Source organism: Ischnura elegans, chromosome 8 (assembly GCF_921293095.1).
Source record: "Ischnura elegans chromosome 8, ioIscEleg1.1, whole genome shotgun sequence".
Classification (NCBI taxonomy): domain Eukaryota; kingdom Metazoa; phylum Arthropoda; class Insecta; order Odonata; family Coenagrionidae; genus Ischnura; species Ischnura elegans.
In genome coordinates, this window is record NC_060253.1 from 24,170,269 (window position 1) to 24,188,161 (window position 17,893).

At 40.9% G+C, this 17,893-nt stretch overlaps 1 protein-coding gene across 2 annotated transcripts in view; it reads left to right on the forward strand.

Annotated features, from left to right (window-relative positions):
• The window catches only part of LOC124163238 (breast cancer anti-estrogen resistance protein 1), a 217,268-nt gene that overhangs the window by 115,329 nt on the left and 84,046 nt on the right, over positions 1 to 17,893 (forward strand). The window contains exon 1 of one of the 2 annotated variants that reach the window (XM_046539993.1): positions 1,953 to 2,091. The exons of the other annotated variant lie outside the window; for it this stretch is intronic. Within the exon in view, the coding sequence (XP_046395949.1) occupies positions 2,080 to 2,091 (12 nt within the window). The 5' untranslated portion in view covers positions 1,953 to 2,079. Of the gene's footprint in view, positions 1 to 1,952; positions 2,092 to 17,893 lie in introns of those variants that run through there. 2 annotated transcript variants of the gene reach the window in all.

The following is a 17,893-nucleotide window of genomic DNA, read 5'->3' on the forward strand; positions in this document are numbered from 1 at the left end:
ATTTCCAGGAGAGCAAAAAAAAACGATTAATTACTTTTACTTGTACACTGAACTCAAAAACCAAAAGTTTATAAAAACTGAAAAAAGAAGCCTTTCTCTGGAAACAAAAACTTATTTTTTGCTTGCATTTTATTTTATTTAATGTCATTACACTTTGTATAAGATTCCTGTATCAAGCCGGCCGAATTTCAGATACGTGTTGTTAGAACTTAGCCATCGATATGTTAGCTGCATCCTCAAGGCGTGGCCGGACGAATGCGAAATAGCACCTATCCTTTACTTTTTCATCTGAAAATCTTCCAACAACACGCTTGACGCTTCCTAGCTTCTTCTGGGGTATGCCACAAATAGGGATGATGATGAATGTGAAGCAGAAGAATAGTGTAAGTTTTTTATAACTAGTTGATAGGAGAATTGAGTTGAGAGCCTCGTCATACCAACCAGGGGCGCAGCTAGGAATTAAGGCTGGTGGGGGGGGGGGGGGTTTAGGGGCAACTAATACCGGGGTGTGTGGGGGTATGCAATACCAACCAGGATAAGCGGCAGGCGAGAGATTAATAAATTGCGGAATTTTAAGATAAATGGTTCAAAATGGTGAGTTTTACGGCTTTCTGAGGGATATTTTATTGATACTTACAATATTCTATTAGTAATATCAATCCAATTAAGTAAAATGGATTAAATTTAAAAGTTTCTCTGGGGTCTGGGGGGGGGTTTATCCCCCAAACCCCCCTGCGCCACTCATACTAACCATCGATATCGATGACTGAAGGTGATGACCCATCCCTGACAGTGAACAAACAAATGGATATATATCGCGAGAGTACGTGCAGATATTCTTACTTTGAAGGGAGCGGGTTGCGAGTGAGGGAGTTTTAAAGCCCCTTACGCCTTTCCAAGAAGCACATGGCTATTGTCTTCGGGTGCTTTGCTATGTGTCTGCTGCCGGCGGCATACTGAGCGCTCTACGAGAAACAGGAGAGGTCGATGACCATCAGAATCACAAGGGCGTGTGCACACAAATACTAAAAAATAAAATATTTCAAATAATTTTTTTTATATAACATATTAAAAAATAAAATATTTTAGCGTAGCAACTAACGAACTAAAAAACTATATAACATTTATGCCACATGTATGTTCTTAATTTGTTTTTTTGCATTAAATATATTTTTTTAATGTGTTATTGGATATTTTTGCACTCTTAAATTAATTTATAATGCTTGAACAGCTTTTGTATTAATTATGCATCTCATTTTTTCATATTATAAGCCTTGAAAATGGAAATTACTATTTCTAAAATGTCGGTAAATTTGTTTTTTTACGAATGTCCTAAACCTCAAGATGTCATATTTGAAGTGTGAATAAGAGTTTAAGAACAAAATAAATGCCTAAACACCTACTTCACTTGCACCGCAGAGAATTTATGATGCGAAAACTTTTCATGAATTGAATTGAAAAATGCAAGGGGAACCAATCCTTCCGTTATCTTCAAACATTGTTTGTTGAGCTGATGAAATGAAAACTTGCATTGGAGAACCACCATATTTGTTTCCGTATTTCCGATTTTTTCAGCTTTTTACAGGAATAACAGGAAGGACAAATGGGTGAGAAGGAAAGCGAAGGATGGGAGAGATTTTTAGAGATGTAAAAAACCAGAAATAGGTAAAATGAAAAGATTATCTGAATGGAGAATTATATAAAACCAATCCTCGGACTGCTGACTTGTGACGATGATGGCCGCATGCTCAGAAGCCGATAATCGGTCTTCCACGACCGTCCACTCTGGACGCCCTTCAAAGAAAGATTACCCCCACCCCTTTCATCCGACACCGTCTCCCTTCATTTGTCCCCACCGCTCTCCCTCACGTGGCCAAAATGATAATCATTCTGTGATCCGAAGAAGGAGTGCCTTCGAATCAGATTTCTATCGCATTTAAGTGCGCCCACGGGCTACGTCGCTACGCTTGAAGTTCGCGGAATTGTTGGAGCGGGGACGACCTCCGTACGCAACAATGTGCGCGCACTGACTGCTCAAAGACGATTGTTGGCGGTGGGTGGTGGGTGTCAGCTGGAGATATGCCTTCAACTGTGAGTGACAGTTTCCTTTTCAATCCAAGCAGACTTGAGAGCGGGTCAAGCTTCTCTCCGATAGGTGGTGCACTGTACGTGGAACACCAGAAGCCGATGTTGCGATAGCGCTTCTTGCAGTTCGCATATCGCTTGAGTGATTGTCATGTGACCAAGTGTCGAATCCATTACCATTCTTCGAAAAACGTCCAGGGTCCAGGGTGGACCACAGGGGTAGCATAATGACAAAAGATTGACGTGACTAGCCTAGCGCCGTTTTCACTATCCGCCATATTGTGAGTGCAAAAACATAACAGTCGCAGCGTAGACTATTAGTACCCAAGGGACTGTAATTGTAATTTATTACATAATCCTGTCGCTTTTTAGACGGTATAAGGTACTTACGTAGTTCTAATGAGCGTTTTAAATTTCAATGTTCATTATTTCGATCCTCAATTCGTCGCATTTCGTTTTAGCACCGGAAATAACACATTTCAACGCTTCGTTGTCTTGTTTACATTCGATAGGAGTTGAAATACTCGATGTTAGCTTACGATCGCTGAGTTTCAGGTAGTCGGTTCAGACTTATTAGTTTCCAATAAACAACATTTTTTCAGTTAAGCACATTTTAACTAACGAATGAATTATTATACAGCAAAGTAAAACACGTACAACACAATACTCCGCAAAGGGCCATTGCACAATTTTTAATGTTTTTAAAAATATCAATTTTCACTGTAACTGGAGCCACTATTTCCAAAACAGTTCAAGTCCGCCATATCTGAATTTGGTATTATTACTTTTTACACTTATTTCCTGGACTACTGGAAACGTTGCTTTGATTTGTCTATGAGCTGACATTCAGTAACGTTCGTGGGGAACAATCAAATGGGTGGCTTTGGTAGTTTTTAATTTAGTTTATTAACTTAATACATACATTCTATCGGCAGGTCTTCGCCTAACCTGTAATGGGCCTGTCCCAAACCAACGCAGAATGGAGTTTTGCTGCATTAAAATATGAACCAGAGCGCTTAAGGAGTTGCTCGAACTTACAAAGTGGCCGCTAAAACTACAGAAATTTATTAATTTTTCGATAATAAACAGGCTTAGAATTAACGATAACGACATGATGATATGACTCACTTGATTTGCTCCATCTGAAAATATTTTCATCTGGCGAATTTCTGCTGTTGGCACAGCTTATTTTATTGATAATAACATCAGCACTTAAATATGTAGTGTTTTCTTGTAACGTCTTTAAAACTGGTCACCTTCTCATCCAATGCACTACGGGACTAAATTAGACAACTCGCTCCATTCGGAAAACTGTTCTTCGATGTCGGCATTATGTGCCGTAACCTTCCTTACTTTTGGTAGGTAGGTGGATAGAATGTGCGAATTACTTCCTTGTTCTAAACATGAACTCGCTTTCTTCGGAATGTGCGGTTGACAAGGGGGATAACGCAGTAGACAGGGTCACGATAGCTGTGACGAGCGCCCTATTCATTTAGGTACCGTTCATCTTGCGTTCGTCTAATGGGCGGACTGGATAGCTTTTGGCGGCCGGACTAAAGGCGGACAATCGCTTCTGTCAGGGTGGTCATTTCGGGAAAGTGAGTGACAGCCGAGGCCGTTGAAAGCGCCGGAAACTTGTGAACCCGTTGCGCTGTCGTCATTCCTCCTCTTGCTAGATTTCAAATCACCTAGTGTCCAGGGATGGCCAGTGAAACTAAACGAAATTCAAAACCAGTAAAATTTCAATAGTTTCATAGTGAAGGGTTCTCGGGATCGCCACCGGGTCAGGAACTGCTTAAATGCCGACGCACAGTGGTCTGAAATCGGAAAAGGCCGGACAAAAGTCCAAAATGGCTTTTATTGAGATAGAGACTTAAAACTTGGCATAAATACTCATAAATGATGGCTGGTTATGGATGTGTATGCCATTATAAAAACATTTGATCCGTTGCTGGGATACAGCAGCTCAAACATGACCAATTTTTCAATCTTTGAACTTAAGCAGGGGGTGTTGCAGTTGTATGATTTTTATGGAATAAAAAATACTATATTCCTTTGACCAGATGCTTTTGCTAAATTTTTCATTATTTTTCAAGATTTTGGTTCACATCTGCATGGTTTTAAAACACAAAATGGCGTACCCTTTTTTCGCTTGAAATTTAATATATAGTAGACATTATCTTTCGTTTACGAAATATGGTAATCGGGAAATTTACATCACAGTGTGAAGTAGACATTTCTTAAGATCACTGAGAAGGAATGTTGGAAAAAAGTTTGCGACAAAGGAAATGAGAGCGATACGCGACCGCAGTTACCGACCCTGAGGCTCGGTAACTGCGGTCGATTTATCAAGTTTTTTTCAGAATTAATTCTTAAAAATTGTCTTTTGAAGCATGTCACATAGTCAGCATTGATCTAAAACACTATTAACATGATAATGGATCGATCGACTCGAGCGTTTAACGCATTACTATAGTGAAGATGGTAATGATTAGATTTTTGTCCGAACCATTCTACGTTTAAGAAGTACGCTTCGAATTACTGTTGAAGTACGGTTAAGAGATTAAGTAGGCATGCGAAAGAAAGAGAGAGAAATAAACAGTTTTTGGGAAAGGTAACAACCTATGCTCTTTGTCCCTACCCTCCCTTTTCAATCATCGCCGAGGAGGGTCAAATTTAGGAGGTTTGCTGCTCGAAACTTTGATACCTGTAAACCAATTTTTTGTTGTAATGATCGGATTTTTGTGGCCATTTTCTGAACTAATGTCCATATTAATTTTAAAGTTTGAATAAACATCCAGACACAGTTTCAATCGTAGTAAAAGTGTTAGAATATTGCATTGTCATTTGATTCTGAGTTATCCTGAAAATTGCAGCTTCATAGCTAATCGGAATGTGGGTTAAAATTAAGTTGCAAGGTTTAACCCAGACAAGACGACAAACATCAAAGCGAGTTAATAAAAACATTGTCAAGGTAAGGAGGTTTGCTTGCGGAACGAGGAACAGTTATGTCTCGGTAATCCAACATACATGCAGTCGTGGCATGGTCGAATGGGGTGATTCAAGGAACCCAATATCGCAATTTACTGATAAGTATCCAGTTGACGGAAGATAAAAATAAGGAAAGACGATAAGAAATTCTCCCCATTAAACCATTCTTTCGTACGTTTAATACAAGAAAACGCAAATATTGCCTCCCACTGTTCATGAGTTGGTGACGTCATTAGAGTCCTGGCTCTTTTGCATGTTGGGGAGAACCTTACTCGCAGTGTCAAAAATAAAATTTTAGAAACTAAAATGGATTTTTTTTAATTCGTAATCATTAAATCGGCTATAACTTGATAGTGAATATAAGTCATTACCTATAAAGAACAACTTGCGTAAGCCTGCAGTAAAAAGATTGAGACCGCAATTAGCAAGTCGCCATCAGTGAATGCATGCTAAATCCGTCACTTTATAACATATTTCCATTGATGGTTTCAGCGCAGGGTTGGAAATAGTCTAGTAATAATTTTGTGAAAAACGTCCAATTCTGAGGTATTTTAGTTCAATCAATTTGTTTCAATAAACTTTGCTATAAACCAATTTGTTGTAGTTGATTGCTGCGCTTCAATGTGATATCGTTGGCCATTTTTTAAACTAATCTATTTATTTCTTTTAAAATTCCGAATAAAAATCGGGATAAGGTTCCAATGGTAATAAATGAATAAAAGTCATTACCTGTAACGAAAAACCTGCATAAACCCACAGTAAAAAGATTGAGACCGCAATAAGATAGTCGCCATCAGTGAATGCATGCTGAATTCGTTACTTTATAAAATATTTCCATTGATGGTTTCAGCGCAGGGTGTGAAATAGTCTGGTAATAATTTTGTGAAAAACGTCCAATTCTGGGGTATTGATCCGTAAATACGCACCAAGAGAGTTCGCATAAGAGAAAAAAATGCCTTGAAAAGGTTTCCGTAGGACGGAGTGTCGGTGCACATCTACATAATACCCTGCAAGCCACCTCTAGGGTGTTTGGCAGGGGGTGATCAATCACCAGCATGCAGCATGCAATTGGACTCCCACATGCACACCACACGGTCCAAAAAAATTCACGTATACTAACAAATTATACTGCCATATGCTGTTAGAAATAATAATAAAATTAAGAAACATGCATTAAGTTTTACATATGTTAGTAGGCTACACTACAAGTAATGCAATCTATGTATGAGTTCTATCGCTGCCGTTATAATCTCTTATTGATCGTGGAAAAAAAGACATTCTGAACCTGTCTGTTCTACAATCTATCTCTCTTATTTTATTTATATGATCTGATCTTCCGTAGTATGTTGGCGTCCGTAAGATATGGTTAACTTCGTCAGAAAAGACACTGCTCTTGAATTTATCTAAAAGGTTTAGTCTATTTTTCAATCTACGGTCCGACAGAGATTCCCATCCGAGTTTATCTAAGAGGTCAGTTACACTAACAAGACTATCGTAACGACTTTTCACATACCTGGCAGCTCTTCTTAGCACGCGTTCTAACTCTGTTATTAAGCCTTTTTCATGAGGGTCCCAAACACTGGCAGCGTATTCTAAATGTGGTCTAACAAGAGGTTTTGATCCGCTGGCAATAGTATGTCCTTCAGGCGGGGAATACAAATCTGTCCATAAGGAGGAGGTGTCCGTAAGTGAGAGGTGAGTTCTGGTGAGAGGTAAGCAGAAGTTTCTCTGAGTATATCATTTTAGTTACTTACGCGATCAAGCCCAGCGGAGCACGCGACGTCAAAGCCAAGGCTCTCCAATCCTCACTTCTTCTGACTACGTACTTCCCTCCAGATAAAGCCTTCTCGGGAAATCAGCCGGGTCAGGATGGATATTGCTGCCAACTTTTCGACGGCCTTCTCTGCCATTGTCATCAGGGCGAAGGGCGATATTTGTGCGAATTCCAAGATTTCGCCCTGATGACGATGGCAGAGAAGGCCGTCGAAACGTTGGCAGCAATATCCATCCTGACCCGGCTAATTTCCCGAGAAGGCTTTATCAGCAAGATTCTCTGGGAAAGCACCAAATCCTTCATATTTCCCTCCACTCATTCCGCGCTTCCGTTCGTTGCTGATCTTCTATTATTGTGTTTTGCATCCACTTTTTCTTAGATCGTCCAAACTATCTTCTTCCCTGCGGAACCTAAATACGATAATTTAGGATATATTTCGTTATTCATCCGTTCAATATATCCTATTCAATCCAATTCACTGCTTTTCAGTAATAGCCCCATCGTTTTTTCCCCTTAAATATTTCCTGATTTTGTCGTTTTCTACATTCTCTTGGTAATTCCTCCGTGACTGGACCATATATTTTCTGAAGCACCCGCCTCTCAAAAAGTAGTTGTTTGCTCAATTCTCGTTTCCTTAAGCTCCAGCTTTTGAAACCATACAGAACTTACAGGAAGAATTAGTGACTTGTACTGTCTTATTTTAATTTGCCTGGACACATTGCGTGAGTTCAGAATAACGCCGGATAAATGTCATCCGATAGGTCGATTTTGTGCGAATTCCAAGATTTCTGGAGCAATCGGATTATTCAACGAACTGTTTCAGGTAAGAGAGGAAACACGATGAAAATATATGGTTTACGGTTGTCATTAATTCTCCATGTAGCCCCATCGACCGAGTTAGTAATGAGGAAGTCCTAAGAAGAGTAGGGGATAAGAGAAGCCTCATGAAAACCTTGATAAGAAGACGGAACAACCTTATAGGTCACATCTTGAGACTTGATGGAGTGATGAAGACAATCGTCGAGGGACAAGTGGAAGGCAAGAACGGAGAAGGAAGACCTCGAAAAAATATGTGGAAAGATAAAGAAAGATGTGAAAGAGAAGAAATACGTAGGAATGAAAAAAACCTGATAGGAGAATTGAGTGGAGAGCTGCGTCAAACCAATCCTAGGATTGTGGGTAAACTTTTCTCGGGATTCCCACCGGGTTAATGTTTTAATATCGGCCAACGTTTCAAGTACCGTCTCGGCACTCATCTTCAGGGCTGAATATTGATTTATTTAATGTTTGGTTGCTAAGTCCCATTGTTGTAATAAATTTAGTTAAATAAAAAAAATATATATTTAAAAAATAATAATTAAATAAAATACGATGTCAATTCTTTTATCGCACCTATAATAAACAGTCTATTTTCCTTATGTGGCCTATTTAAATAAATGAAGTTCTATAACTGTAATTTCGAAAAAATATTGTCAACTGCATCAAGATTGGCCATCTCTGTGACTGTAGGTGGCGTTAATTTTAGATTTTTGCATTCGCGAATTTTCCCTCACTTCTAGAATCTTCTGCCAAACGGGTTTCCAAGTATTACTGATGGAATACCCAGAGTCTCTGTTAAAGTTGTTTTTATCCAACTTAATTTCAATAGCTTCCTTTGTGAGGCGATCCCAAAAACCTTTGGCATGGCAAATTAATTTTGCTTCTTCAAATTTAATGATGTGGTCCTGGCTCACACAATGTTCGGCAATGGCAGATTTCTCCAGTTGTCCGAGTCTTAAGTGCCGCTTATGCTCCTTGAGCCTAGTCTCAATGGTGCGACAAGTTTCTCCAATATAAGCTCCTCCACACTCACTCGGGACACGGTAGACGCCAGGAGTCTTGAGACCAACTGGATCCTTCACTTTAACCAGTTGCTCTCTTAATTTCACCGGAGGCACGTGGATAGTTGTAATATTAGGATTGTTGACCAGTGATGATGTAGCCCCGGATGTCATTTTAATTGGCTGTTCAAAATATGTCCCTCTCATTGTAGGTATATACTCTATCGGCTGATGGCCAAAAATACAGGCTTTCCTTGGTGAAGTCCGCGCATTACGCACTTCTGAGAAGTGATCTCTCCTCCAGTTTGCTCAGTCGCCTTTCACACACTCTCAGGATATACGAGGGAATTTAAGGAGGGTTTTTTTTTAATAGGGGCGCCCCTGTTTTTTCTCCTCTCAACGGACGCCTTTTGAGTCCGAGGAGAACTTGACTGTGCGGTAGATAAGGGAGTTGGAGGAGAGAGTGGATTGGAGGAGGGAACTTCTTAGAACGACTCGTCGGACTTGAGGTAAGAGGGCGAGCGGCGGTCCATAAAAGTTCCAGAAGGTCCTCCGTTGCTTTTTTGTGTGGGGGGTTAAGAGGGTATCTGGATGAGAAGAGGAAGATGAAGGGCGGGAAAATATGCCGAAGCAGGGGTGGGCGATTCGAGTCATTTCGGTGGTTCGAGGCGTGAGATTTCGTCGATGCCGATGTGTCGTGCTTTCGAACCGTTCAAAATGAAACAGTTGAGTATAATGAACGATGCGAGCCGAATGAACCCTTCTTCCTTCTCTCTAGCTTTTCCCGAAAAAATATTGAATACGCCATTAACCCTTTTAAACCCAGAGCTGCTTCTGGGAGAAATTAAATTTCAAGCCTTCTCATTATAAAAATGTGAATATTATCTCCTCAAACATAATTTTTGTGTATTTCGTCATTCAACTTTACAGCACAAAAGAACACGTAGTTAAAATCTTTCCTGAATACAGCGTAAAATGTATGCATTTTTGATGTTGCTTAGAAGCAACATTGGGTTATAACGGGTTAATGACAGAATATGAGGAATCTTCGTTTGCGATTATTGTGTTATGGACCACTAATTTTAAGCAGGCACATAAATCCTTAAGCTTTTGTGGCTTACTCAAAATTTAAAACTACAAATCACGATTTTTTTCTCCTACATGAAATTTTTTCGACTTCATCACTAATCCGAGGATGCGCCTGGTCCATTGGGGGATGCTAAGCAGCACCAGCGGTGACTTTGCGGGGCAAGCCAAAATCTTTCACAGCAAACAACCGTCCCAACGCATTGAGCAGAAAAAAATCTTGTTCATTTCAAGCTGTAATAGAGACTGCGATAAAAATTTAGTTTAAGATCTCAATACTTTCATGCCGTATTCGAACGAGTATTTAGATTTTATCTTTGTAGTATTCATGCAGTATTTTAGTTTTAAGTTCATATAAGCTTATCAGTAAAACTTTATTTATTTCCTTGATTATATTTATTTTATTAAATGCTCACATACAGAATTCCTACCAATTTACAGTGACGCAGTAACAAACATGACATATAGTCGTAATGAAATGATGAAAACAAAGAGTATAGGCTAAAAATAGTGAAGAACACAAATACAAGACATGTGGAAAGGGAGGTAGAGAAAGAGGTTTATTTGTTCACCGGGGAATGGGAAATGGTGATTTTTATAAATGAGTTTTTATGGCAAAAATAAGCGGATCAATATTATCCGGCAATGAATTCAGCAGGGAATAAAGGTGGTGCTGGAGTGAGTTGGCATATATATATTAAGAAATGAGTACGTGTGGATCGACCAGGGACTCTAAAATTAAATTTAGAAAGTTAAAGCCTTAAATTTTTGGTGAAAGATCCATACGAAAGGTCCATGAAGAAAATCTGATTTAGGAATTTTCGCCAAGTGGTGGAAAGTGGTTCTGCGGTTCAAGCTTTTGAGGTCCACTTTTGCGTTAACACGAGTCATGACCTCCGTCGCTGAGTTCATTTGTTTTTTTTTCTCGCTTTATCCATTTCGTGACAACTGAGTGAACAGGCGCCCTCCGACCCGTGACCTCCCGCTCCGAAATACATCAAAGAGGAAGGGAGACTGGGGAGGGGTCAGCGGAATACGACCGCCTGCCTCACAGCCTTGCAGTCCTGCGCGCCTTTCGTTGGAGACGGTTGCGCGGCTTCGCCATCATACTTGGGATAAACAGTGAGGAGCATTTTTGATCAAAAGCTAAATCTAACGATGTAGTTTGGTATTTAATTAAAACATTCGAACGTTCGCCTTTTTTTATTTTTAGTCGGTTGTGACACATTTTGAAAAATAAAGAGACGCATATTTTTTTCGTTTTTCGAGCTGTCCACTACTTATCGAGCTATTCGCTAGATAGAAATCGATAACCTTTCGGTGGTAATTTGATGACGTCATGAGTGCATGCCGGAGGATCAGCGCTTTTCAGCTACTCCTCGGCCTTGTGCATGGTCCTCGAATGTTTTGTTCCCGTTTAAACTCAAGCAATCGATTTTTTCCTCAATGAAAGGTTCTCCTTGAACGAGTAAACGAGTAAGCCGGACTCTAATGACGTCACCAACTCGTGAAAAGTGGGCGGCAACTTTCACGTTTAGTTATCTTCAACTGATTATTGGTAGATTTGCTTCGAGGTACGTTTCCCTTGTGTCCGCTGAATTCTTCAAACGAATTTCGAGCACGGGTATGAGTATATATACACGGTGAATGATCATGCTGAATGATCAAGCGAATGAAATTATTCGCCGTTTAGAACGGAAAAATGAACGAATGAACGGACGAACGAAAAGCGAATGAACCGTCTTGTGCATGATCATTCATTGAGCATTAGAACATGTTCTATTTTGCTCGCATGATCCTGCGAATGATCGCGCGATCATTCAGCATGATTATTCGCATGATCATTCACCGTGTATGGCGGTCTTAAGTGAACGATCCCACTGTCTTTTGGAAGCGTTGATATTCAACTTACATTCGTTAAAATTATATTATCTGATCTGTAGCAACTTCATATTTTCTATTCATTAATTTTCGTTATATATCGACCTGAAAACTTGGGATTCGTAGTTTAACGAGGAAAACACAAAGTATTTGAAATGCTTTGTTCTAATATTTCCGTCGACAGAACCTTCCCAGCGTAGTTGCTTATCCAATTGAACTCGAAAGTTTTTAACCCTCATTTTTTATCCTATCAAAACTAAAGGCTATAGTAAAATTGTGTAGAGTAAGTGGAATAATTGGCATTTTTTAGTTTTCTGCGGGCTAACTTTTATCACCGTAATTGCTAAACCAAAAGACCTATGGAACCCGAAATTCAATGCATCTTAGTATTTTTTGTTCCATCAACACGAAAATTTTTCAGTAAATAAAAGACTAAACGGACTGCTTACTCAGAATTTTTATCATAAATTATTCTGCGTTTTTATTTTTCTCGGCTATACTGCTCCACCGTTTCAATGCTATGAGGATTTATGGGGAAGGTTTACTGCGCGGAAAGTGAGACCGACCAACGTTCGACAACCCTGCCCTCTAACGGCAGGAAAGACGAAACAAACAAAAAAAACAAATGACTCCGTCGTCTGCGAACTCTCCAGTCCCGAATCTTTTTCGATTGAATCGAATGAAAGGACCTTTTTGAAAAAAAAGTATTTTTTTAGTCTCTCTATCCACGGAACGACGAAAAATAAATATTTTAAGCCCGTCTCTCTCTCTCTCTCTCTGCTTCCATTCTGCTGGTCGTCTCTATCTGTCTTCCATCTCCCGGGTTCATTCCCTCCGCATCGAAGCAATCTGCTCCTCTTTTCATTCCGCACTCATTCATTCCCTCACTCCTTTGAATGCAGACTTCTCTCGCCGAGGGAAAGAGATGAAAGGCGTGCTTGAAGAGGGCGCGCGACCCGGCAGCAGCAAAAACAAGACGAAAACAGAAGAAACGCGCGGACCGAAACGCGGCCGTCGTCGCTCGTATAGGGAGAGATGATTTATAATGGTCGAAGACCGGGCAGATTAAGCCGACGACTCGCGATTTTATATATCTGTTCGTATGAATACACATATTTATCTCCGTGGACGTCGACCTCTCGTTTCTTGTTGAGAACTCAACCTCTCTATCACGAGACAAGCATTCAAATCTGCGATGGTTGACCCCTTGCTCGGAAAGGAATCGAGGCATCGAGACAGTCATTAATTTTCATCGGTAATAAGATAAACATACAGTCACCACAATAAAAAATGCAGAAAACAAATAATATATAAACGCATTTTTTGGTTTTCAACGCCAATGTAAGGTACAAGCCCAGTGGAGTATGTGTGTTGTAGACGCAGCTAGGCTTCCGGGTTGTCCTCTGCGTAGATTCATCGTCGTGGCGACAGTTTCGCCGGCGTTGCAGCGGTGTATTCAGGTTTGAAATTCAAACTTGAAGACGCCGCACCTGCTGCAATGCCGGTGATACTGTCATCACGACGATGAATCTACGCGGATGACAACCCGGAAGTCTATCTGCGCTCACTGCACCCTTCCGTGGAAGCCTCCATCAACATATGAGGTACATTTCAGTACTTCCGCCTAAACTGCGGTGAATTTTAAATCAATTTCAATGGATAAATTTCTCCAGGACCAGCTATCGAACCACGGACATTAGACTTTCCCGGCCACTCCAATGTCCAGAATTCTTGATTCCCATGGTAATTTTACCAACGTTCAAGGTGCTAGGTGTTGAAATAGGTCATATAAACGGGTTAGCGCGGCTTTAGCTCTAGCCTGGGTTTGACTACTGGTGGTGAAGCCAATATTCCCTTTGGTGGATCCCTGGCACCTGGCACCATAGACTCACAAAATTGTCATGGGAACCAGGGTATCGTACTTGTCTGACCTCAAAACCAAATATCCATGGCTCGATTCCCGTTCTAGAGCAGCATCATAAAATTGCCAAACACTTTGGTAAATGTACTTAAAAACAGGGAGTATGATCTTAGTATCCGATAAATTACAAATATTTGCAAAAAACACCTGTCGTGGAACCAGTAATGTACGCGTGCTATATAGTAATCGCTGTTGATGTATGCTCAGAGTCCCTTCCCCATTTCCCAGAGTAATTCGTCTCAATTCTATTGTTTCGTGATTCGCCTTCGTTCCCCACCTTCGCTCAACAGGTCTCCCAACCATGGGCCCCTTCGCTTTCCCGACGTCCTTGTGCGGGGCGGGGGTCGAAATGGGAACTTTCGCGATAGGGCTGTAAGAATGTAATTCTCATCGGTTCGATTCATTTAATATATGTATTTAATTTATACCCAGAAGCTATCGTATACGTCCCTACGTATCGTATACGTATCTTCACCCTACTGCTTGTTTCGAGGCATCAATGCGACATAGTCAGCAGTCGTAGCTGAGGATGACGCATCAGTTTCTTTTCATCCAACGTATTTAACAAATCTCCAGAAATTATTGTCGTCCCTAAAAAAAATCTTTTTAATTTCTGATCTTGCGCCACACATCCCTCCTGCGAGGGGTAGCCCATCAATATTCCAAGCGGGGCTATAATACCACTTCCAAGAAATGCCTGCATTCCTATCATATAAAGAGGAGATCAGAGGTTATGGTCATTGGCAATGGACGGGAGCTAATAATAGCTCTCCAGATATCTCCTCCTCCTTCGCCGTGGTCGCTACACTCATCGTCTCAGAATTTCCGGACCCGGTCGCCCGACTTCCTTATAAAGGGAAGGACGAGGTGGAAGTTCTTTCTTAAACTCGCGTCTCCTTCTTCTTCCACGCTTGCTGTGCACTCTCTCCTCTTCACTCTCCGAACAAGGAGTCTGTGAGTCACCAGTAATGGCGGGAAGGGATCCCACGCCTTCTCCTTGTATTTGCCATCAACTGCTATTCCCGCTTATCTATCCATCAACATTTGTGGGTTTAACGATGGAATTGTTAATTTTATACGCGAATTCCTGAGTTATCGGCAGCAATGACTACTCCTTCACGGATGTAACTCTGATGTAGTTAAAGTGAAATCAGGTGTCCCACAAGGAAGCGTATTCGGTCCCATTTTTTTCCTTATGTATAAATGAAGGCTGCCATCGAATTGTGAGTAAAATATATTTATTTACCGATGACTCTATCATCTATCACGGTATTAGTGAAGAGTCTGGCTTTGAAACTCTCTCTGTTGTAGATGGAGCTAACGTAAAAGATTCAGATGAACTTAAATATCTTTGAGTTACGATAATTTCAAATATATATTGGAGAAAGAAGATGAAGTGTAATATTTCAATTTTAATGTGACGGTGAAATTAACATGAATTACCATCATCATCATGATCACCACTGGTCAACAATCCTTAGATTGGTTTGACGCAGCTCTCCGCTCAATTCTCCTTTCAGCTAATTTTTTCACACTTACATATTTCTTTCTTTAATTATTTCTTATCCGAGGTCTTCCTTTTCCGTTCTATCCATCTACTTATAAATAAGTTATTATCTTCATCAGACCATCATGTCTTTAGGGCTGTTCCATCTTCTTATTAAGGTTTTCATGAGGCTTCTCTTCTCTCCTACTCCTCCTTAGGAGTACCTCATTAATAACTCGGTCAATCCATTCGATCCTCATTATTCTTCTGTAGCATCACTTACTCCGCTGGAAGTAGACCTTGCTTTTGGTGGAATGCTCTCTTCGTCTGGCCTATTCTGCTGATAATTTCTTTCTTGTTTCTTCCATCGGTAGTTATCCCGCTTCCCAAATAACAGAATTCACCCACCTCTTCCAGAGTTTGCCATGAGAAAAAAATTACCCTGGGCAGGAATCTTTCCAGGCCACTGCCCAGACCACTACGCTATCCAGATTCCTGATTTTACATGCCAATTTTACCGTCGGCCATAGTCTTACATGTCAGGTCCTTGCGGTTCATTTAAAAAGGCAACGCGAGGGAGAAAGGACTTCCATGAAGTCACAACCGACTGAGAGCTTCAAACCTGCGGCAAAAGCCGCACATGGCGGTAATGCGAAATATTTCGAGCCTCCCACGTAAAAAAGCTGTAATATTTGCCTAAATTTCCATGAAAAAAAGTTCCTCTGGGCCGGGAATCGAACCACGGACCAATCAACTGTCATTAAAAATGGTAAAATTGCGTGGAACTTCTGCAGACGTTAGAAAATTTCATTTTGGCAGCATTTGAGTGGCCATTGTGAAGATTTGGGCGGAAACCTGTCGTTCCCACGGCGGGTTGTCCATATTAATTAGTATATCGCTGCACAAATAAATTCCACGGTTGGAATTAAGCGTCCGGACGACTTGCTCGACCGCTTCCGAGGCGGCCGACCTTGGCATCGCATATCTCAGTCACACACCACCGTAACCGCACTGCCGATGTTATGTACGTACGTATGCGGTGGACCATCCATGGACGATATCTGTTCCCTTCCCCTCCCACCGGCAGAAAGATTTCTTTGCCGATGGTCGATTGATTACTCGCACTGGTCTCGTCAATCCTCATTAGCATTCTTTTCGCGCCATTGGAGTACGTAAAAACTCAGAAAAAAATCAAATTCAATTAAAATAAGTGGACAGTATTGTAAAAGAGATTTATCTGCGAGTTTAAAGTCGAGTCGACAAAAGCCCATGTGCGTCTGTAACAATGCACCCCATGTCACTACCAACAATATATAAACAAAACAAAACACAAACGAAAAGTTCGCTCCATTCAATTATCGCAATACATCTTTGCTCCAGCAAACATTAACCAGACTTAATTGGCATGAACATTTCTGACTAAGAGCATAAATTTTCCCTAAAAAGATCTAAGAGTGCAAAACTATGTGGTAAGCATTACAAACTGTGCATACACTCTTCCAAGCTATAAAAATTATGTTGTTATAACATCGCAATCAGATCAATACGAAATGGATGGCTGTAAAGGGCAAAATTTGCCGTTGGAGCGGGATCTTTCCTCGCGTCGACGCAACGCCGAGCTATAAACCCACCGTAGCACCACATCAGAAAGGAAACATATTTTCTCACTGACCGACAGTGGCAGCACACATTTTTTCGGGTTAATTTTCACCCCCATATTACATAGTTTTTTAGTTTGGCTCTAGGATAGCTTGACTCGGGCTAGGTAAAATAGGCTCTGCACGTATATTTAATAACTTATATTTGTAAATACTAACTATTTGCACGAAATGTTTGGCATGTTTTAACACATGCATGAATCACTTACTACGCTGACTTTTCGTTTTTCTACTACTGACGAGTATTTCCACATAAAATATTTATTAGATCACTACCATGATTTCAACGCACTGCGTCATCCTCAGTGCGTTGAAACCATAGTAGTAAAACATAGTTAAATTTTCATTCAATATGAATTAATTTCATAAAGTAAAGTAATCAAACCAACAACTTTACTGACTAGTAGTTTTATTTGCATGGTAGCATGTTCGTGTCCTTAGTACTCACCTAGTTTCTGGTCTAATCGCTTGTCATTGTCCTGTGTACTTAGCCTCCAGCAAGCGAGCGCGTTTTTTATTAAAGCTGGGATGAGTGCTGCATGGCTGGCGTGGAATCACCCCGTGCCACTTACCCTGGTGGTTGCTTTCACGGTACCTCGTAGATGTACATACTTGCACGTGCAATTTAGGTAGCAGCTGAGTGCATGTTGGTGTAAAAATATTCACCCCCCCCCCTTCCGCACACCATTGTCGTAACTCGCAGAGTAGATTGTGTAGATGTAGATGCTTTCCTCCCCTATTATTATTCTCATCTGGAGCACGTAAACTTTCGCGAAGACTGCTCGGCATGCTATGTTCGTTCATCTCCAGTTTCACTCGCGATTTCGGAATGTTCTGATGGGACATCGTTAGTGTCGGGTCTCCCAGAATGGCTTAGATCCCGAATAAGGAAGTGGTTCGAGTCCCTTCCCTTCTTCTCCTGCAAAGTGCTCCTCAAAGACGAGAGATGTGGCGGAAGGTCAACTGTCCCAGCAGTCCCTCTAAACCGCTCCCTATTTGGGTAAAGGAAGCAGTCGTTAGGGACAACAGCGCCGGTCAACAATGTGCCTCTTTTTTTCTCTCTTTTTCCATGGCGAAGAATCGAAGGCGGGAATTTTTTTCTTCCAAGTATTCCCGTGGTCAGGCCCAGCTTCAAACAACGAAGAGAGCTAGAGAGGCAGCCTCCTCAGCGATTTTTTCCGCAAATCGTGA